This window comes from Micromys minutus (assembly GCF_963924665.1).
Source record: "Micromys minutus genome assembly, chromosome: 1".
Lineage (NCBI taxonomy): Eukaryota > Metazoa > Chordata > Mammalia > Rodentia > Muridae > Micromys > Micromys minutus.
The window spans coordinates 9,027,670-9,049,712 of NC_137969.1; the positions used below are offsets into that span (position 1 = coordinate 9,027,670).

Below are 22,043 nucleotides of genomic sequence, written 5' to 3' on the forward strand. Positions count from 1 at the left end.
CATGTATTATATTTTCTTACTAATGAAAAATAGTGTCAGCTCATTACAGGAGGGAAGTGGGAAAATGGCAGAAGGAAAATTGGGGCGGTACTCAACAGCTTGTAATTTCATGGTCCCATTATGACAATAAGTCTTTATGTCATTGTAGCAAAAAGGAACTGTGCAGAAAACGCAGTTGGAGGGGATGAGGGGTAAAGGAAGGGAAAGGGAGAGGAGGAAGAGGAGGAAGAGGAGGGGAGAGTGTGGCAGGCTGCCGAGTCGTCCTAAACTTTGACCTTCACCTGGATTCTTAGAGGCCAAACTAAGGACCACCTTGTCAGAAGGACTAGGGACAATTTCCACAGAAGCTCATTCCCAGCTCTCCTGGGTCCAGCATTTCAGCAAGTTCTGCAAAATTGAGGACCCCATCTCCGCCCCGTCGAAACAGTACCTGGCTGAAGTTGTTCTGGGGGGCAGGAGGGCAGTGGGGAGCAATGTTTGTAGACAGAGAGAAATCATTCCACTGTTCATGCTCGGGTGCAGGGCATCTGTAACCTTTAATTTAGTAATTTCTTAGCGTGCGTGTAGGAGTGTGATGTGTAAGTGTGAGTGTGGGCACTCGGGTGCCACGGTATGCATGTGGAAATCAGAGGGCTTTGGGGAGTTGGTTCTTTCTTACGGTGAGTTCTGAGACGTGACCTCCAGTGCAACCTGTGGAGCAAGCACTGCTATCTGCTGGGTCATCTCCTCAGCCCACACCTGCAGTTCTGAAGGAAGTTCAACCAGTCTGTGTAGTAAAGGGTGTGTATATCCCGCTCGGCCTGTATGCTAGCTGACATCCCTTATGGGCGTCTGTGGTGCAGGGACTTCGAGGAGCCTGTACCTGGCTGGAAGTTGAAGTCCACAGGCTTTAGCACCCCATTGGGAAGCCAAGGAGAAAGTCAGATCGGGAGGGATTCAGATGATCCAACCATAAGATTTAAGCTTTCCATATGACGTTGTCATCTGCTCTGTTGCACTTTCACATTTTGGGAGGAAATCCTGTGGCTTTAAATAGCTCGAGTGTGGTGCTTTGGGGGCTGACAGAAAGGACAGAGTTGGGACCAAGCTGCAATTCAATGACCAGGGACAGCAGACAGAATACATGGAGTGTGAGGGACCCCAGAAGCCCAACTGCATGCCAGGGTCACAACTAGCACTTAGAAATTCTCAGCCCAGTGTGGGAACCAAATGAATAAAAAAGAAATTCTCAGTTGAGAGGCAGGAACTTGAGTCCCATTTATTTTCACAGAGTGGTTCCCAAAGGGAACATCTAGGCCTGGAGCAACACTTGGGTGTCCACACTCGTTTGAATGTGTGAGCACACACACAGCTGCCTGCATGTGCGCACACACATCGTGGGAAGATCAGGGGCTCAGGGTGATCCTCAGCTATACATCACGTTTGAGGATAGCCTTGGACACATAAGACCCTGCCTCAAAGAGAAACAAAGCAAATATGCGGAATTTTTAAAAAGGTAATCTGTTTTTTTTTTTTTTTTTTTCTTGTGCTAAGATTATAGGTGTTTTACAACATCTGGCTAAAGATTTGCTCTTGTATGGAAGGCCTAGAGTCCCGGAAGCCCAAATGCTGGCTAGCCGCAACTGAAGACGGAAAAACTTGCTGACACAGCGTGCTTGCCCTCTGGCGACGTTTACAGCCAGGTAGGTGGTTATCATCAAGTTTCCACTGGACTCGAGGAATTTGAACTTCAGAGTACGGAGGGGAGAAGCAGATTCAGCCCCGGGTTGCTGAGAGGATAAGAAGAGGCACCTTGAGAGCCTACGGGAGCAAACAAGACCTCAGGGGTCAGGCAGCTGTGAACCGGAAGTGGTTCCAGAAGGGGGACTTTGCAGGAAGACGGAGAGAAGGCAAAGGCGTGTCATTAGTCAGTGCCACGGCTACACAATTCAGTCTATGCACTGGAGCCCGTGGTTTGTTAGCTACCTCTGATAGGTAGGAAAGTTCTGTTTTTCTTCACGCTGGCATTTAAATCTACTTATCCATTTGTTATTAGTGCATGCGTGTGCGCGTGTGTGTATGCGTGTGCACAGCGCGTGCTTATGATGTGTAGGGAGGAGGGTTAAATGTGCTGCGGTGCTTATGCCAACACCGGAAGACAACTTTTGTGGAGCGAATTTTCTCCTACTTCCCATACGTGGTTTCCAGGTATCAGCACAGATCTTCATGCTGAGCCTTCACCGGCTGAACCAACTCAATATAGGAATTTATACCTATATTGAATACCAATATAGGCATTTATAAGAAACAGCTTGGGGGCTAAGGTCACAGAGAATGTACTTAGAGTGTGTGCAACTGCAGACTTGGACTGCCACACAAAACATAGTTATGTGCTCAGGGATTCTTCAGACCTGGTCTCAGTCTCATGGACGTTGGCAGTTCCCACTTTTGGCTCACCTTCTCCACACGCTGATAATGTAATCATATAGAGCATTCCTTCCAGTCACAACTGCACACTCCCAGGAGCAAAGCCATACAGATTGTGTCATCACTAGTGTCTGAGGCCTATCAACAGGTCCATTTAAACAAAGGTCACATGGCCATCATTATCTGAAATAACTTCGATCTAGGCTGGACCGATAGCATGCATGCAGGAACGCACAAACACCTTTAATCCCAGCACCCAGGAGGTAGAGGCAGGTAGATTCTGTGAGTTCAAGGCTATCCTGGTCTACAGAGCTAGTCTCAAAACAGCCAGGGCTCCACAGATAAATCCTATCTTGAAAAGAATCAAACACAAGAGATTGAAGAAACAACTCAGCAGTTGAAAACACTTGTTCCTCTCCCAGAGAATCTGAGTTCGGTTCCAAGCACCCACACCTAGATTGAGGGGATCCAACCTCCATCCTCTGGATAAGTAGAATTAATATTAATATGTTGTATTTGACCCAAACTTTCCAAGATATTGTAATTTCAGCAAGTACTCAGTATAATGTTAGACTTTTTGTGTTCCTATTTTTAAAACATCTTTTAATGTAAAATGCATTGCAGTTCAGGTGCATCTTATAAAACTTTTTTTTTCATCTTGTTGGGATACCCTCAGCAAGTGCATGTGGAGTGTTACACTGCCAACAGCCCCGGGCCAGCTGAAGCTGCTCAGGCCACGTCTCGCTATGTGACGCTCAACTTGGGTCACTTAGACACATGGACTCCATACGTAGCTGCCATTTGCCTGATAGTGTCAATCCTGATGTGACAGAGCCGCTGTCCTGGGATCCAATGCAAATACTCCAAGAAAATGGGCACAAGTCTTCATGTCCAGCCTACATGCAACTGTTTTGAGACATGTAGACTATAATCCCAAATCCATGACTAGTGTGGTTTGGGGTTGTCACATGGCACAAGATGACCAACTATCAAGTGTACATTCTGTCTTATAATTGAGTCATAATTCCTGAACCTCCCTGCCCTCCTGTCTTTCCCTAGGCTCCTTTGGATTCCCTGAGGATGATTCCTGTCAACTGTGGGGGACATAGTGACAGCCCCCAGACTGAATTACTCATGTTTCAGCATGTCAGTGATGCGCTACAGAATATTTATCCTCCCCCAGCTAAGGTGGTGCCTATGAGCCCAGCATCTGCTGGGAGGTAAACATGGCTTCTCTTTTGGTCCAGGCTAATTACATAGGAGTGGAAGTTGGAGGTCTGTAGTGTATAGTTTGTTGGTGTCTGAGTCACGTAGGTAATTAACATCACTCAGTGAGTTGGAATTAAATTTTATTTTCTCATTTGCTTTACATCCTGTTTCCCCTCTTCTGCCGTATGCGGAATTTTCCAAACAAGACTGAGGACAGTCTGCACATAGCTTTGAAACATCAACTGTGATTTCAAAGATTCCACACCAGTCTTTGCTTCCAAACATCCATTAACCACGAAATGCTATGCTTTATTTAGCAAAGTAACTAATCCCCATGACCTAGAAAAGAAAAAGCTGAGGGTGGGACTAGGTCTTCTGTGTCCAAAGTGTCACTGGGGACCCCAAAGGCTATGTAGCTTCCTGTGGTGGCACACGGTGACGTTTAAGGAAGATACCTCGTGCTGAACCAGAACCAGCACATTTAGAGGGGGTGTTCACTTTTCATACAAATAACACGGGACCAAGAATCCTGTTTTTTAAAAAAGTAGTCAACAGAGGGCAAAGCCACCTCCTGGGGTGTGACTTACATATTTACAGGGGGAGGTGTAGCGTTGGCCTCAAAAGAGTCGTGTTTAAAGGCAGTATTACAAAATATACAAAGGTGCTCTTTCTGTTCACAGTACATAAAAGAACCCTGCCTCATTTCCAAATGAGACACCATAAAACAAATCACTATTTACTATATACGTTATGAAGTATTCTGTACAGATGCGTGGTTATAAATATGCCACATAAATGGCTCTTTGGGGACTTTTATCTACAGTTTGGCATCTCAGCCTCTTCTTCATATTTTCATATGGCGAAGAGAATGAGGATGGTCCTGTGGAGCCACACAGCCTGCCCTAAGCCAAGCTGAGGCTTGTTCTTACAGGGGGTTGGGGGTGGGGATGGTTACAGAGCCATCACGGAAATTACACACAGGCTCTAATAAAAGGTACGTAGAAGGTATCCCAGATGAATAGGACCCCACCCTTCACCTGCAGTCACTCCAAACCCTACTGGCTTCATCTTAGATTCTAAGGGCGTTTAGCCATTTCCCATCTCCTCCCTCCTGAGAAAGCCCTTGGAGCCTTGTAGGCATGGAAGGGGGCAGGACAGAGCTCATCTATGGAAGGGTCAATGAATCAAGGAGGGTGAGTGGGTGGATGCAACAGACCACTGAACACTGGCCCAGAAAGTCTCGCACAAAACATACCCTTCACAAGCAGATGACCCCAGATGGTAGCAGGGGTGAGAGGGCTTGGGACACGGGTATTACAGGTTCCTCTAGGAATATCTTATTGACCAAGCACATTAGCCTATAGCCACAAGGTCTATTCTAGATTAGTCCAGAACCCTAGACCTAGAAACCTGTCATGAATGCCAACCATGTCACTCCATTCTAGGAAGCTGAAGGTGAGGACACTGTGGCCAGCTGCTTGGCCTGACCATACCAGATGAAGCCTTGATGGAGAACACGTCCTGCAGTGTAAGCTAGAAAGGCTCACACCTATGGGCTCCAAATCATTACTTCATCTTGGCTGCTCAGGAGCAGGGATAAGAGGAGGAGCTACTGGGTAGGAAGTAGACTTTCATTAAAAAAGAGAGATGTGGTTGAGGTTTTATATACCAAGAAATGACTGCTTTGTACATATATTTACAAACACTCTTTACATTGGGTCTTTCCAGAAAGGTCCCCAATGCCTCCCTTAACACTTAGCCTTTGAAAGCATCACAGGCCAGAGGTGGATGCAGTCAATCTGTGGTGGAGCCAGGGTCACAGTCTAAATTTCTCTGTACTGCCTGTGGAGAGGGAGGCACTTGAAAAGCAGGGGACAAAATAAGTTCAATTCACCTTTGGTCTGGTAGGAGAGCTAAAGTTGATGTTAACTATTCCTCATCAGGAATCCTAGTGAGGTGGCAGGAGACACCTACAGGAGGGGTGAATCTCAGGAGAATCCACCCCTGGCTCCTAGGAGCCCCTAGAACACTGTGGTGTTGGAAAGGGACTTCATGCCCAGAACTTCCACTTGGCCCTTGCCCTCATCTTTGTACTCTTTGTCCATAGCTGTGTTTTCATAGGCCCCAGAAGCCTTGATTGGGACATCTTGCACCTTTTCCCTCCTCCTCCTCCTCCTCGGGGTCCCTGCAGCACTTGCTGCAGCGACAGCACTTGCAGCCACAAATCATGCAGCAGACGCGGCAGCACACCCGGCAACAGCAGCAACAGCGCCTCTGGAAGCAGGTGGTGGCCAGGGAGATGACGTTGTCCCAGGGTTTCAGAGAGTGCATCCACGAGGGCAGGAAGTTCCAGTCCCGGAGCTTCAGGGGCAGGATGCGAGGGCAGCGGGACTGCAGCATCCGAAGGCACAGGACCAGCAGCACCAGCAGAATGATGGGCACACCCACACCCACCAGCACTGGCCAGCCTGCCAGAGACAGGCCGAACACGGTCAGCGGGGTCAGGAAGAAGAAGAAGATGAGATAGAAGACTGCGAACCAGCGATACTTGGCGGAGATGTTGCCCAGGCCTTTGGCCAGACGGATGGGCAGCCGGGTAAATGGGATGGGGTACCACAGCAGAATTCCAGAGATGTTGAAGAAAAAGTGGCACAAGGCAATCTGAAACAGGGTGGGAAGAAATAAGGGTCAAAAGTCTCCCTTGTGGGAAAGGAAGTAACCCCACGGAATAGCTCAGCTTTCAGGTCCTGAAGGAGTCTGGCATCATTGTCTCAGCAGAGTAGATGTTTTACTCTGCCCACCTCTTAGAAACCCATAGTTTTGACTGTCCTCACACATAGCTCCCCGGGCATGGCTCTCATCAGAAACTAGTCTACATGCTAGGTATGGTCGTGATGTTGTACATCCAATCCCAGCACAGAGGAGGTAGGACCACTCCAGGTGGTCCTTATGAGTTCTTATGAGTTTGGGGTCAGCACCGACTTCATGAGATCCTGACTCAAACATACAAACACACAGGTCTGCAACCCACATACATGTTTTAACCCACCCAGAGCCTAGTAGCAGTTGCTAACCTGGAGGGAACTCCTCAAGGTGTTGCCTGGGCTGGCTAAGGCAGCCAGAATGGCCGTGGTTGTGGTGCCAATGTTGGAGCCCAGAGTGAGTGGGTATGCCCTCTCGATGCTGATCACCCCAATACCTGTTGAGGAAGCACATGGTATGAGCCCAAATAACTGTGGGAAGAGGCCGTGGTGATCTGAAGGGGAAGCCGGGGACAAGATCTTACCTATGAGCGGCGTCATGGCAGAAGTGAACACAGAGCTGCTTTGCACTATGAAGGTCATACCTGCCCCCACGAGGATGGCCAGGTAACCAGTCAGCCAGGCAAAGGGGAAGGGGAAATCTGGAAGACAGAGAAAGGGGGCATGTCATGTGAGGAGTCCCAGGAACCACTGGTTAGGACTGAGCAAGCTAGGGTGAGTGAAGAGATGACCCCACACATGACCTGAAAATTCCAGGTAGCTTTCTAAAACCCTTCCCTAATCTACATCATCCCAAGTTCACCTAAACCAAGGATATGATTGAGAGCAAGACCAACATATAGATTGACAAAGATGGACAGCCCCTAGAAATACACTCCTCCTCCTTAGCCTGGTCTGGTGTCATTGCATACTGGGGGATGGTGCTATTAGCTCACCCCCTGTTCTGTCTGCATGGAATTGGGCCCCTGGTTCTTTCTGGAAAGGATCCCTGTCCTAACAGCCCTGAGATGCAAATGTTCAGGGCCCTGTTCAGGTATCTACACAAAGACTATTCCCCAAAGCTAGCATAGGGCTCCAAGTGTTGGACCTACCAGTATTGAGGGTCTTCTTGATGACAGTGGCGACCTGTCCCCTGAGCACAGAACCCAGCAGCTTGACTATCATGATCAGACAGCCGCAGAGGACCATCAGGGAGACAGTGAGCAAGATGATACCAACAGCGAGGTCTGGGAGACTGAAATTCACGAAGATGTGCTGGCCTGAAGGGACACAAACAGGCTTGTCAGGAAGCCAGGACCCACCAATAATCTTGCCTGGCAACTAGACATATGGAGACTCAGGTTAATGGTGTCCTTCTTTGTCTTGATATGATGCTGTTTGCTAACTTTAAAAAGAAAACATAACCTATTTGTGCCCATGTCAGGTACCTCTCTATACCAGAAGTCAGAAGTCCAACAGGTGTAAGCTGGGTATAGCCCAGGCTGGTCTAATAGGGAGACTAGCTTGATTTCTCCTACCTCTACCTCCTGTGATTAAAAGGAGGCACCACCAGGCCTGACCCTGCTTTGTTAATTACACTTCCTGGAGACTGGAAAGTCCTTAAATCACTTAGTGTTGGGCAGGCCCTGGTGCCCAGCTCAATTCTATCACAGGACCCCTTGATATTTTCACTAGTGATCGTTACTACAAAGCATTGAGACATTACTAAGTCCTTCCTTATGTATCCCTTGTGACAAATCCAGAAAAGCAATGGTTCTATTGACATCTAGCAATTAAGGCATTAGGGATGACAAGGCCATCCTGATTCTGCAGGGACAATCACACCAAAACATGGCGGTAGGATAGGGGAGAAAAGTTCAGTGCCTTGCTCAGAGGGGACTCACTAAGTGAACAGACCTCATATAATCAAACCACTAATTACCCCTGAGGCACACCATGGGAGAGGACTGAAAATCCCACCACAAGATGGTGGCATGGAGTTTTCCTTCTTTCCTGTAGTCACCTGGCTCCACACTAAGATTCCCGGACTGCCCGCCCAGTGATTCCCACCCACTCACATTTGGCAATGTTCTCCTTCCGGGTCACATTCTGAATGGTCCAGGTCTGTATGCCATCAGTCCAGCAATACGACGGAGAGGTGCAGTTATCAGGCGAGGGGACGGTGACATTCATCTCAGTCTAAATGACAATGAGACAAACATGAGGTGCTTCCATGGTGGGAAATAACTAAGTGGGGACTGAATGGGGACATTATCCTTGGGTTTGTAAAATGGCTCAATCACAGGGCACTTTCCTTCCCTACAAAGATTTTTTTGGAAAGTCTCTTGGAACCATGGAGACAAAATCTGTTTCATTTATCACCAGCCTTTAGCATGTAACATGTATGCATGCCCATCCAGTACATGCCATAATGTGTGCCTCCACAGAACAGTCTGGAAAGTGAGATGCCCTACTGCCCACATCTGTGCTTGTCAGCCTTCCGTGGGACATGCAAACATTATACCAGGCCAAGGAGCATGCATCTATCTAACAGTGATGCGGAGGTGGCTGTCGCCCTGAAAGGCAGAGGCCAGATGTTGACTTCCTCCCTGACTTCTGATGTGCTGCCTTTGAGCCTTCCGGGTGACATGGTCGTTGACACTTACCACATTGCTGAGGGTTTTACACCAGATCTTGATCAGGCTCTTGTTCTGGGCTGCCGAGTCACCCATTGCGATCTGTTGGATGACCTTTTTATCCAGCTGAGGAGAATAGGGGAGGATGGGTCAGCATTGTCAGAGTTGTCACTGCTGTCAGGGGCCTGTGAGTCACTGGACACACCCTGTATATAAAGACCTACACCCTCCCATACCCCCAATCTCCCACTGAGAACAGCACTATCCCCTAGAGCTCAACCCATGGTTCAACACCTTTCCCAAGGTTCACCTAAGACCATTGGAAATACGAGATATTTACATTATGATTCATGACAGCAGTACCCCTAACTTCACAACTAGCCCCCACTCCTAATAGGGAAGACCAGGCTATGTCAAAGAAACACAGGTGACAGCGCTATCCCTAACTTTTGCCTCCTATAGCTCATGCCCTGCTCCCTGGCCTCTTTAGGCTCATCGTGATGTGAGCTGAACTTCCTCGGCCATTACCTGGATGATGAGCTTTGTGAAGGGGTCTGTGATGACTTTCAGGATGTCTGGGGCATCTTCTCCATTCTGGAACTGGAAGGTTTCCAGCACAAGGTTGGTCAAGATCTCCAGGTAATGCGTAGCAGCCTCCAGAGGCAGGAGCACCAATACGGAGAGCCAGTTGAAGAAGTCATGGACAGTGGCCCCAGCAAATGCCCTGTGGAAAGGAAATCACCACAGCTATGTCATATTTTGAGGGAGAGGCGCCCAAGTCACCCACCTAAGTACACACAGGTGTTTGGACTACAAGGACTTTGCTGACCAGCATACAGTTTTAGGGCTGGAATTGCACGGAGACAACCCAAGCCCTTGCTCAATTCTCAAGGGTGGAGAGAGAGGGAGGGGGAGGGGGAAGGGGGAAGGGGAGGGAGAGAAGGAGGAGGAGGGGGTTATTCAGAGAACCTGGATTTGATTCCCAGAACCCACAATTCCAGTTTCACCAAGTATACAGATGGTGCATACATACACACATTAGAGGCAAACACAATAATAAAAGTTAGTGAAAAAATAGATTTAGAATTATGGTTTTCCTTTGTGTGTACTGAGCCCATGCCTGTTAGATCACCTGGAGCTGGAGTTACATATAGTTGAGGGCCACTATATGGGTGCTGGGAATCAAACATAGGTCCTTGGTAATGTTAAGTAACAGGCTTAGCCACTGAGCCACCCCTCCAACCATGCCCGGAAGGCAACCTGTCCTTTGAAAGGTAGTGGGGCAGGGTAATCAGACCCTCTGACCAGCTGAATTCTTTTTTGGGTATAGGAAAGGGGCTTCAAGACAGGGCTTCTCTGTTATATCTCTGGCTGTCCTGGACCTAAACTAAGAGATCCACCTGCCTCTGCCTCCCAAATGTTGGGATGAAAGGCCACCATTTAGCATGTACATCACACCAGTACAGGTCTCAGAAACCTAGATGCTGGAACTACAAGCATGTGGGCCCCTGAAAGTTTGGTTCTCAAGAAGGCGACCAAAGATTTTTTTATACGCTGCTGATGTAGGATGATTCAGACTTCCTGGTGCTCCCAAAACTGTACAGGTGATAGTTATTACCATGGCGGTCTAAGGCAATAATCCAAACCTTCAAGGATGCCACACATGACCAAGATTGTTTTTGCAAAGCATCCTGGGATTTATGCATCGAGGGGGGGGGTAAGCTAATTCAGTTATATCCAACATGTGGGCAACTCATTAGGTCTTACTCAGGCTTCATTTCCATAGGCTACAAGGAAGCAATCGGGTGCAAATAACCATGAGATGAGCCAAATTTTCCAGAATTGAGACCTAACTGGAATCCTGGCTGGGCCAAATGACATCACTTTGTCTCTTGTGATGGGAGGGGGGAAGCAGAGAAGGGTGACTGGTTTCACGAGGACATCAAATTAGAGAGTGCCCGTCTTAATGTTTGTTATCACGTCGATGAAGACGTGTCATCAGGGACCACATGAGGTGGCTCGGGTAGGTGGCATCCCCTGTTGATTCACCAGCAGACATGGCAAACATGACCATTCTTCCCTAAAACCTGCCCTAATGTCAGCCGCTTGACCGCACCGCGACATCATCCTGGACGAGCTGGGAACTGCTTCTGTATCTTAATAAGCTCTGGGAAGAGTCTGTGGCTGGCTGGTTAGAAAAGAAGCCGGAAAACGTCCGCCGTCCCCCCAGTGCTGACGCAGAGACAGAGGGTTTCCCTTTGCCTGTTTCCAGCTGCCCTATTTTCATACCTCACACATCAGTTAATTATTCTATATTTGCCTGTGCTGGCTTACAGTTGGGGAGATAGTGTTAGCAGAGCCGGCCTGAAAAGGAGGTTTTAGGAAGTTATAATTACCTATGACTGAGTTGACAAAGCCTGCCCCACCCGACTGGCCTTGCCTCAAGGCTACCACCCAGCCGGGCATGTCTAGCTGGGCCTTCTTTTCAGGCACCCTGAAAAGATGCCACGTGCTTGCCTTTATGGCAAGCTTAATCAGCACAATAACTTATTGGCTTATTGGTGCTGGATATCATTTCTCTAGCTCTACAGACCAGTTAATCTGGGATCTCCAACCCTCGTTGGGCCTTTTGAGGCTCTTTCTAGGAAAGCTGCCCACGTTTCGTGAGTAGTTAAAGGCCCGAACCACCTACCTTCTGAACTCATTTCTGTCCCCTGCCTGCATAAGTGCCACAATGGTGTTGGTGATGGAGGTTCCGATGTTAGCGCCCATGATGATGGGGATGGCAGCTCGTACCGTTAGCACTGAAGGGTTAAAAAAAAAAGTGAGTGAGGGAACTCGCAAGGCAGGGGAGGCATGCTCCACGCACCCCAATGTTGGATGAACACACTGCAGTTCTCGGCTTCTTTGGGAGGTGGTGTCGGACATAACACCGTACGGCTATTAAAATCCAGAGAACAGTCCATGAATCTGCATGTACCCCATTCTTGGATGTAATTTAGTGTCCCAGCAGACACCGCCCCCCAAGCCTCTCACCCCTCCCATCTCTCAGGAGCTGAGGAATCAGTGACTAAGGGAATGGGTGAGCCCCGGAGCTAAAGACACATTTTACTTATTTCAAAATATTGTGTTGTGTTGTGTAGCTTAGGCTGGCCTGAAGCTTAATCTGTAGGGAAATTCGAATTAATTAATTTTGGCTAAATAAAATACTGCCGTAAGGGGAAAGAGCAAACCCCCAACTCACACGAGGACGCAACCATGCTGACGATGATGGACGAGGACGTGCTGGAGCTTTGCACCATCACGGTCACCAGCACCCCTATCACCAGCCCAGCCACGGGATTAGACATGATGGAGTTGTTGCTGAAGAACTGCCCGGCCACTTTCCCTAGAAGACAAGCAACGGTCGTTTGAAAGCAGCTGAGCATGATGCCACCGTGTCATCGCCGGGCCAGCTGGCTGTAGGGTGGGAACCTAGGTGTCAGCTCAGCCTGGCCCTGTGCCCTGCTTCCTGTTCTCCTTTCCCCTACCTTGTCCACGTGAGCCTCCAGTTCCACCATCTTAACCTCCACCCTTCACCCTCTGTCTTGCCCTTTTACTCTATAGATCCCCACTTCAGCTTCAGCCCAGCCTGAATTCTACAGGAGTCCTTTGGGAGTGCATCTGTGACCCTCACAGCCTTTCCTCAACCCATTTTATAGTGGAGGCCTAAAGACTGGATGTGCATTCTTTAAGGTAATCACAAGTCAAGCCCTTTTATGAACGTCCCTAAGGGTCAGGAAGACTTGCCACATTCAACGATGTGGCCCCTAACAACTGACCTACCGCCCACCCCTCATCTCTCAGATCAAAAGATCCGGTCGGCTAGGCATGGTAGCCGGTGCCTTTTATCTCAGTCTGGGAGGCAGACGCATGAGGATGTCCTGTGTAGCAAGCCATTCAGAAACAGTCCTAAAATACAGGATTGGGAAGGATGAGATGCTATATGCCTTGAATCCCAACTGAAGCAGGTGGATTTGAAAGTTAGAGCACAATCTGATCTAAATGGAGAGTTCCAGAACAGCCAAGGTGACAGAGAGACCCTGTCTCAAAACAAGGGGGGGAGACTATTTCTATTTGTTGAGGCAGCAAAAGCAGAAAGAAATCCAGTCTTTTATGTTTCCCTGATCAGTGTTTAAAGTCTAGTTAGTGACCTCTTTGATGTGGAGGGACCTAAGGGGGGATTATTCTAGACAGGGCTACTCAGAGTGCTGTCACACAGAGGATCCAAAGTTAACTAAGTGCACGTGGGCACTTCATGGGCTTCTGTGTCCTATGCTCAGACCAGGGAAGGCATCTACTATGGGCTGCTCCCAGCTAGGGTCAGCTTTTATCTTTCCTACTTGCTTTGGCCCTAAGGGATCATTCCTTTTTTTTTTCCAAACTCTAAAGCCTCAAGGCAGCAGGGATCCTGCAGATAAGGAGTCCGTTTTCCACTGGGGGTTGGGTACAATGAAAAGGATTCTGATAGCTGACCTCAGCTGCAGCCCTGACACCTGGCTTAAGCCACTTAGACACTTAAGTTCTCTGCTCTATGATGGGGGATGTCAGGTTTGCCCTCACCCACCTCGTGTTGAGCTACCTGAGTTGTGAGCTGCCCACATGAACTCAATCAGGAGGCAGGAATAGCCCACCTCCAGCCTTAGGGCCCTTACCTCCAGCGAGCTGGAAGGCGCTGCTGAGGACATCCAGGGAGCACACGAACAAGTAGAGGAACCCCAGGAGAAGAATGAACTTCCCAATCCCCTGGAAAATGCAGAGAATCTTCCCTTTGGTGTCTCTCTCTGTGGGGGGAAGGCACAAGCGTTAGTCCTTAGGGCTGGAACAGATGCTTGGCATCTACCCGCTGGCTGCTGGCAAAGCCTGGATGTGAGACAACCTCCACTGCTGAGCCCTCCTGCATATTTCTGAGTCAGAGTCCAATGTGGTCTGGGCCCAGAGGAGCAGCAGGCCAGGATGGGCAGTCAAGTGAACTAGTGATGGAGTAGTGAACAGTTAAGTTCACTGCTTCTCAGAGATCACAGTCAAAACCGGCAGTTTGTTGAGGGATCAACGTACTTCTCGGCTCCTACTCAATCCCCTCCTCCACCTACTTCCCAGGCCTATCCTAGGTGACCTGTCATGGGCTTGATTGTAACCCCCAGACCTGAAAGGGAAATAAACTCTTGCTCACCCCAGGTCTTCTGACTGTATTCTCAGCACCTCTTACAAAGCCTAACATAGCATACAGAACCTGTCATGACCTTGTTCCCTGGAAGAACAAAGGGCCCCTATTTATCCTGCTTTGGAACCCTGGTACACGAGACACGGAGGTAAATGATGTGGGCAGGCCAGGCCCTCTTTCTGGCCTCTGCTGGATGCTGGACATCTACTTACCTGACCATTTGACCCCAGTGTCCTGGAGTTCAGGCAAGTCCCAGGGGTTGTCCCTCTCTGGGGGTTCCTCTATGAGGACCACGGCGGAATAGGAGGGAAGAAGTTCAATCTTGGCTACAGGAGTCCCGCTGTCATTTGCTGAAACAAGTACCAAACAAAGGCCGTGAGGAATGGAAGCTAAATTTCAATGGGTCCTCAAAGGGGGCTTGTCCCCAATTGGTGAGCACTTACTTTTGCTGGTCTCCTTGTCTTTGGCACTAGACAGTGGACCTGAGGCCCCTTCGATGAATTTATTAGGGTTGGGGTGGGCATTTTCCAACTCGGGCCAAGGAGCCATGGTCTGCAAGAGAAGACAGAGCTTAAGGGTACAGCCAGTGATGTAACAGTGGCCTGTGGGAAGATTTCTCGCAAATCTACTTGAGACCAAACAAGCTGTCTGCACCAATGGTCTCCAGTGGCGGCAGTGGGGCAAGGTCAACTAAATTGCATCAGAGCTCAGTCAGTGGTCTTGACATCCCCATGTGCAAGTGTGTGGGGTCATAGACAACCCGCCTGGGTTCCCTACCATCTGGGGCTCCTGCAAAAGTGTAATGGCGCCACTCACGAATGGGCGTGTCTCTGAAACAAGTGTCTTTAGGCCTCTGAGCACACACTATTTGTTTCCTCTCTGTAAAATGGACACCGTTCTTCATACATCTGTCTGGGGCTGAGACTGGCAGTGAGACTAAAAGTCTAATCAATCACAGCTAGCGCCTGCCATCAGTGATGCCCCTTTACCAGAAGGGCATTGTTTCTGAGCTCTGCAGACTTCCTTGTAACCCATTGTCTCGACAATGTCCCTTTCTGTGCAAGCCAGCTCTCGCCTGGCTAGGCACAGCTCGCAGCCTGTCCTGACACTATGAACCAGAACAATCCAAAGGACAGAAAATTCACAGAAGCGGAAGTACACGCAGCTCAAGTTCTAGCTAGAACCTGAGTTCCAGCCTCAAAGCGATTCAAGATATGCAAATTAAGTTGCATTAGCATAGTGCCATCAGCTGAGGGTAATCTACCATGCTTTGGTAGCTAGGTATGCTGTCCCACACCTGCAATCCCAGCACCCAGCAGCCTGAGGCACACAGTGACTGACTCCAAGAGTTCAAGACCAGACTGGGTTATATAGTGAGGTTTCAGAATAGCCTGGGCTAGAGAAGGAATATTTTTTCCAACAATGTCCTATGCTAGCGAAGATGCTGTGACCATGCCTGGGAAGCTGTCAAAATGACCAACTCATTTCTCTTTTGGGAATTATTAGAAGGGGAAGAACATCAGCTCTCAGAGAGACCTGACTTCCCCTGATTCCCAGAACCAGACCCAGGATCCAACTGATAACTATTTCCGGCTTACAAAGCACAGGCCCTACCAAGAATCGGACATCCTTGGGACCTGAAGTTCAGTCTGGCCTGAGATACGGCCCAGTTCATGGTCATTGAATAGAGGGCAACACAGGTATTTCCTGGTCATTTACAGATTTGTGATATAAGAAATGGGGCAGAGTGTCCTGAGAGCAGAGTGTCATAGCAGGTCAGAAGATGTGGCAAACACCGGCAAGTGCTCTTTACTATGAATGAGAGGTGCAGCGTGGTTGCAATAGGATAACAAAGATTCAAAAAAAAAAATTCATTCCCTGGGGTTCAGAGTGGGGAGGGAAGGAACACCCTGGCTTATCCATCCAAAAAGACTGTGTGGAAATACCTGAGAGAAGGAACCATGTGTCTGAGTCAGCACATGCTAAGTAGGGAATACTCTTGCTTCAGCTTACATGCAAAAATGGAGTCCATGGCCACTTCCAGGGCACAAGGCAGATACATGGGGAAGAGTCATGACTCAGAACTCAAAGCCGAGCTTCCTGCCCGCCCTAGGTGAGTGTTCAGCAGTGTCTGAACTGCATTCTCCCTGGGGTCATCAACCTGGACAGCGTTATCAGACGCCTGCTGTGGTCTCAACCTCAAGTTCACCCCAACCTAAGCTAATTCTTCATCCTTCAGTGAAAACACATGCTCACCCCAGCACAGGTTTCCTGTTTATAACTCTTGCCATCACCATCCCAGACTTCAAAGGCATCCCTGACTGCTCCCAGATCTCCCAGACCTATGATTGGTTCTGCCTGGAAGCATTTCCTGACTTGGTTGATACCATCCCAGCCGGGGCCTCTGCCTTTCCCAACTGAATGGAAGTCACAGCTCTCCAGTGTGACTCCACATATCCCATGGGTGAACCTTCCTAGCACACAGTTGTGCCGTAGACACCCCCCAAATCCTACTGCCCACCGCTGCCCTCCAGGTGTGCCTCTCCAGAGTGGTCCTCCCACTTCTATCCTGTTGAAGGCTATGCTTCAGCCTACACCTTCCCTCATCTCTGCTCTGGCCTTGGCCTTCTCAGTCCTGACACGTGCTAGCCTTGTGACTCACCGGGCACTTCATCCCTTAATCGATCTCTAATAACTAGGATTCTTTAATGAGCATCAGAGAGCTACCGGTGCCAGGCTGATGCCCAACATAAATTCTTGTCCAGGCTTTGTGTACAAAGGGGATGGCAAGCACTTATTGCCAAAACAGCCTTACCACTGAAAGAAAGACAACCTTACAGTTCTGCCAGGCTGAGCCTCACCCACAAGACTGAGGCGTCTTCCCTCCGGTGAATTTTGCTTGTGGAATTGGCAGAGTGGTAGGCCATTTATTGGTATAATTTACATGTCCTAGACATTGACAACAAGGACAGGCAGGTCAAGGTACCAAGGGATATTTAGCATCACCCCTGTCCCTTCTAAATTAAATGTCATGACCCCCTCATCCCAAATTTAGCAGTTGATTAGATTGCAACTTTCTTAGCACCCTTAGGTAAGTCTTTTTTGCCTTTCAGTTGTCCTGTACATAAAAGATGGCCAACTGTGTCAATGGGGTTTCTCAGAACAGTGTCACTGCACACTGTAGCTTGTGGTTATTCAGGGTCGATCTAAAATGATTTTCAATAGGATAAAGAATTAAAACTTCAAGCTGGGTGTGGTGGTACACACCCAAGCACTAGGAGGCTGTCCTCATCACCATATGCAAATTGGATCAGCCGGGATTTTTGGGCTGGAGCAATTATTCCCTAGAAACTATGGCCTCCTGCCACAATGACCTAGCCAAGGAACTTAGCACAGCAGTCAAGTGTAACTGGGTGGTTATTTCCCTGTTAGCTACAGGATGTGTTCTGTGACCAGACTTCCATGACTGGCCCAAACAAGAAAGAATGCCCTCTTGAGGCAGGTATGCATTGTCTTTATCCACTTCCAATGCCAGTTACTATTTTATACCAAAAGGGAGATTAATTTCTACTGATTACCTGTGCTCCTTCTTGGGAAACTTCCTTATTCTGAGCCCAACTACCTACTCCTGTGACGTAATCTGGTACTCAGTTGCTGGGGCTCTTTTTGTCTGGCCTCCATCACCTCATGGAGGAACAGGACAGAATCCAGAGCCACACACTCGGCACAGCATCTAGATACTGTCCACCTAACCTAGCTCTTTGGCTGTTCCCTTCCTGGCTCCCACCCTCACAGCTGCGTGTGCCCAGAAGGTAGGAAATGTATGACAGTTGGCAACCATCCAGATATGGCTGGCTCTCTGCTCTGGCACACTGGCCCCCAAGCTCTTAGCCTCATGTGCTTTCTGTGCAGGATGAAACAAGAGCCTGCACCTAGGACTCTGGACCAAAGGCTGGGCCCGGAGCAAATAAATACCCTACAATTGTCCGCTGGACTGGGTCATTATTCCCTGGATCCTCCAAGCCTCTGCAAGCAACACTTCTGTGGTGACTAGTGTCTGGCACATGACTGTGAGACACAGAACCTTGGAGGTGGAGATCACTAAACATCTAGGCTTCATTGTCATCTCAATACTGGAACAATGTCCTCTTCCCCACAGAGCTGTTATGAAGATTAATGTATAGAAGGAGTGGTATCTGGCACAGCCATCCAACTGGGGGAGTGAGTTACATCATGATGAACTAGTCTACATAGTGCACATGAACCTACTGCCAGCCTTGGGTGCCATGAGGACTCCAAAGGACAGGGTTGTCTTGTGACATGACTCCAAAGGACAGAAGGAAACAGAGGCAAAGAGAACCAGGAAGATGTCACACCACTGTCTTGGGGGTGGCATGACAAAGAAGGAACTTCTTTCCAGGGTACAACAAGGAGGGTAAAGTAGGAAAATTTGCCCAAAGTCACATAGCCCTGTATGTGAGTGAGGGGGTGGAAGGAGGGAGGGAGGTGGAAGGAGGGAGGGAAGGGAGGGAGGGGGGGAGGGAGAGAGAGAGAGAGAGAGAGAGAGTGCGCAGGGAAGAGAGAGAGAGAGCAGGGAAGAGAGAGAGTCCAGGGACACATATTCCAAAGCCAGAAGCCTTTTCATACACCATAAACCTCACAACCAGGGACTATATAGGGAAGCCTTCGGACCCTATATCTAATCACCGAAGACACACACAACTGCAGGAACCACTCCTGTCCCCGACCATATCCCAATAGAGTGATCAAAAATTCTGTATAACTCACTGCTTTCTTTCAACAAAGACCCAGCAGTCCTTTGGATATGACTGGTGGGAAAGGGACAAAATACTAAACAGGGTGGACAGAGGGATTCCATGTGAATCTGAGGTCACTGACCCAGGGACGTGGCAGACACCAAACCTGCTCCTGCAGGAAAGGCCTTTACTGTTCTGCTTTCCCACTCTTGCCACCTGCCAGAGCAGCAAGCAAGGAGGGAGAAACACTGCATCTAACAGGGTATCAGTTGCCCAACAAGACCAAGAACTATCTAACCAGATCCCGAGGACACCCCAGGCCCACTTCTGAGCAGGCTGTGAGCCTCTCTTGGCTCCATCCCATAGTCACACACAATGCCAAGAGGAACTCATTCCTCCTGGCAGGCTCAGAAAGGGAAACTTCTGGGCTCTTCTAGGACTCAGACAGGGAAACGTGAGGCTCCTTGTGGTCACCCACACCCTTCACTTTCCATTCTTTGAGATTTTCCAACCAGGACCTGCCTGGGACCTGCTGTTTTCAGAGCTTGCCTAGCTAAGGCCCAAGGAAGGCCAGAGAACAAGAATGACTGCCTATAGGACAGTGGCTGTCACAGACAGGCTCCAGGGTAAGCCATGCAGATTAACTCACTTAACATTTTTAGGGTTTTGTCTTGTTTTGTTTATTGGTGTGGTGTCTAGAATCTGTAGAACACAGGGCACTCCCACACCAGGCTCTCTAAGGTAGTGAGTGGGGTTGCAGGTGTGTATAGCCTTTGAGACTAACTTTAAACCTCACTCTACAGAGGGAGACTTGCTTTATGTTAAGCATTTAGTACCAACTGCAGGACTGTCAGAGAGGAAACCTGAGATACAGAAATGAACCAGTCAGAATGAGCCAGTCCTGGAAATCATTCACCTCCATACACCTAATGTTCTCGGGAGGCCTGGGTTCTGGGGCTTTGTAAAGGATGGCTCAGAAGCAGAGGGTAGAATAGCTGCTGCCCCTTAGCTTCCTGTAAGCATCAGAAGAAAGTAATCCCCTGAAGGGGAGGTGGGAGTGTGAGAAGGGTGTGGTGTCAGCAGTGCATGCCTGAAATCTCAACCCTGCAGAAGCTGAGGCAGGAGGATTGTCACAAGTCACAAGGATGATCTGGGCTATAGGTACAAAAACGGGAGCAGGTGGGGGAGTGGGGGGAGTGGGAGGAGGGCAACTAACGGCTCTGGGTCTTACATTGGAGAATAGCTCTAGTTTTAGATTTTAGGTGAAAGACTATTTTTTGGAGACACTTAGCCACTACAAACTCGGGCTTATACAGACTGCCACAGTATGTTAATTTTGTACTTCTGCTATTTTTAAAGTAAATTCCAGTCAGGTGTGGTAGGTCAAGTTTACAATCTCAGCACACACTTGGGGAGGCTGAGGCCTAAAGATAAACTAATTCAAGACTAATTGGACCTACAGGAGACTCCATCTCAAAAACTCAAAGGCTAGCCAAATAGCTCAGTAGGATAGTGACTCCAAAGCAGGTTAAGGTCTACCCTTAGGTTGCCAGTGTGTCCTGTAGATGACCTGTAATGTTACTATTCTGTCTTGTTTGGGGGAGTTAAGAAGTTAAATTTGTAAACATAATGTGACAAACTTTACTGAAATCAGATCCCCCAAATGCTATTTGGGGTGTTTTTCATAAATGTAGGCTGTTCTGTGGCTGACAGCTATAGCCATGGAACCTGAGGGGTGGGTGGAAGGAAACTTGTATACCATCCAAAACTATTACAAAGCCTGCCCTTCTTGCCACTATTTACAAAAGCTTGTAAACCAGAAAAGGTCATTATCAGCTGGCGGAGGATAAGACAAGTCTCTCAGTCCCAAACAATGGTCACTGTAGGGAGGCTCAGGTTCTCCAGAAATGCCTAACAGAGAACAAGTTTCAGTCTACAAGACAGGAAAGGGGGAGCCGGCTTGACAAGAGCCACCCTGGTAGCACAAAACTCTCCTGGAAGAGCCCCCCCCCAAAAGTAGCACAAGACCATGACATCCTCAGGATTAAGAAAATGCCCATAGGCAGGTACCTGTCCCCATGGAAACAGGCACTCCTCTTTCTAGCCTGAACATACTGTCTCCCCCAACCCTGTGCATTTCCCTCTGCCTGGAAATCAAATCCTAGGTTCTCAAAACATCTGAAGGGGGGAAAAAAAACTCTGCCAAAGTCCCCAAGAAGCCAGAACAAACCTAGAGATTGCAGGAAGGACCCAGGTGTCAGTCATTAGGAGTGAAACTGCACAGCATGGACCTCATTGGGGTCGCACAGGTAGTAAGTAGCCGGGACAGAGTGTGATCCTCCCACCCCAAGCCACAGAACCTCCAGGTGAGGCATGTCCACCTACAACTAGCTTAAGAGTTGTCCTGACAGCAATCACAACCACCTTTTAAAAAAAAAATCTGAAAGTTTGGGAAGATGTGCTCTTGTATCCTCCTCTGCAGCCCAGAGCCAAGTCCCTCGAGGGGGGTGTCTACAAGAACGAAGTCACTTAAAAACTCAGCGAAGGTTCTCTAGAGCCGAAGCAGCCGGCAGCGAGGTCGCGGCAGGCCGGGCGGAGTACTCACCAGCGCTCCCTTCGCAGGTAAGGGACAGCAGGAGGCACCCAGGTGGAGCAGGGCTGAGCGTCCGGTATATATACAGCGAAGGTGTTGCGCAAAGAGGCCGGCGGCAGTCGCTGTCATCACGCCCCTTGCACATTCCAGGACCGCCTGCCGCCGCCGCCACCACGGCACTGCCTACCTGCGGGCTTAGTGAGCCCATCGCCACCTCGAGAGCTGTGGGGGGGAACCTCAGACCAGGCCCGCAGTAGGAACGGCCGAACGGCCTGCGTCCCCCCCTCCCCGTGGAGCCCCGCGAGCCCCGAATCCCTGCCTCCCTCACACGCGGGGGTTCCAGCGAAGGCCGGACAGCTTGTGTGCCCCCTGCCCCTCTCTGCCTCTTTTGCCCAGAGTCTCTCTGTGCTGTTCCGTCTCCGGGATTGGGGAGGTTAGACACTGAGCCACAGATTGTAAGTTCAGGGACAAGATTCTTTCTTCCCAACAAAGCCAGGA

At 49.1% G+C, this 22,043-nt stretch overlaps 1 protein-coding gene across 1 annotated transcript; it reads right to left on the reverse strand.

The window, feature by feature from the left end:
* Nucleotides 1-5,636: 5,636 nt before the first annotated feature.
* SLC34A2 (solute carrier family 34 member 2) lies at nt 5,637-21,674 on the reverse strand (the record flags this gene model as incomplete). Its single annotated transcript, XM_080917651.1, is given in 14 exon segments — nt 5,637-5,774; nt 5,776-6,276; nt 6,690-6,814; nt 6,902-7,018; nt 7,469-7,636; nt 8,435-8,555; nt 9,023-9,118; nt 9,521-9,716; nt 11,685-11,796; nt 12,237-12,380; nt 13,687-13,815; nt 14,408-14,545; nt 14,639-14,747; nt 21,558-21,674. Coding segments are annotated over 14 exon segments (2,211 nt in total).
* Nucleotides 21,675-22,043: the final 369 nt, after the last annotated feature.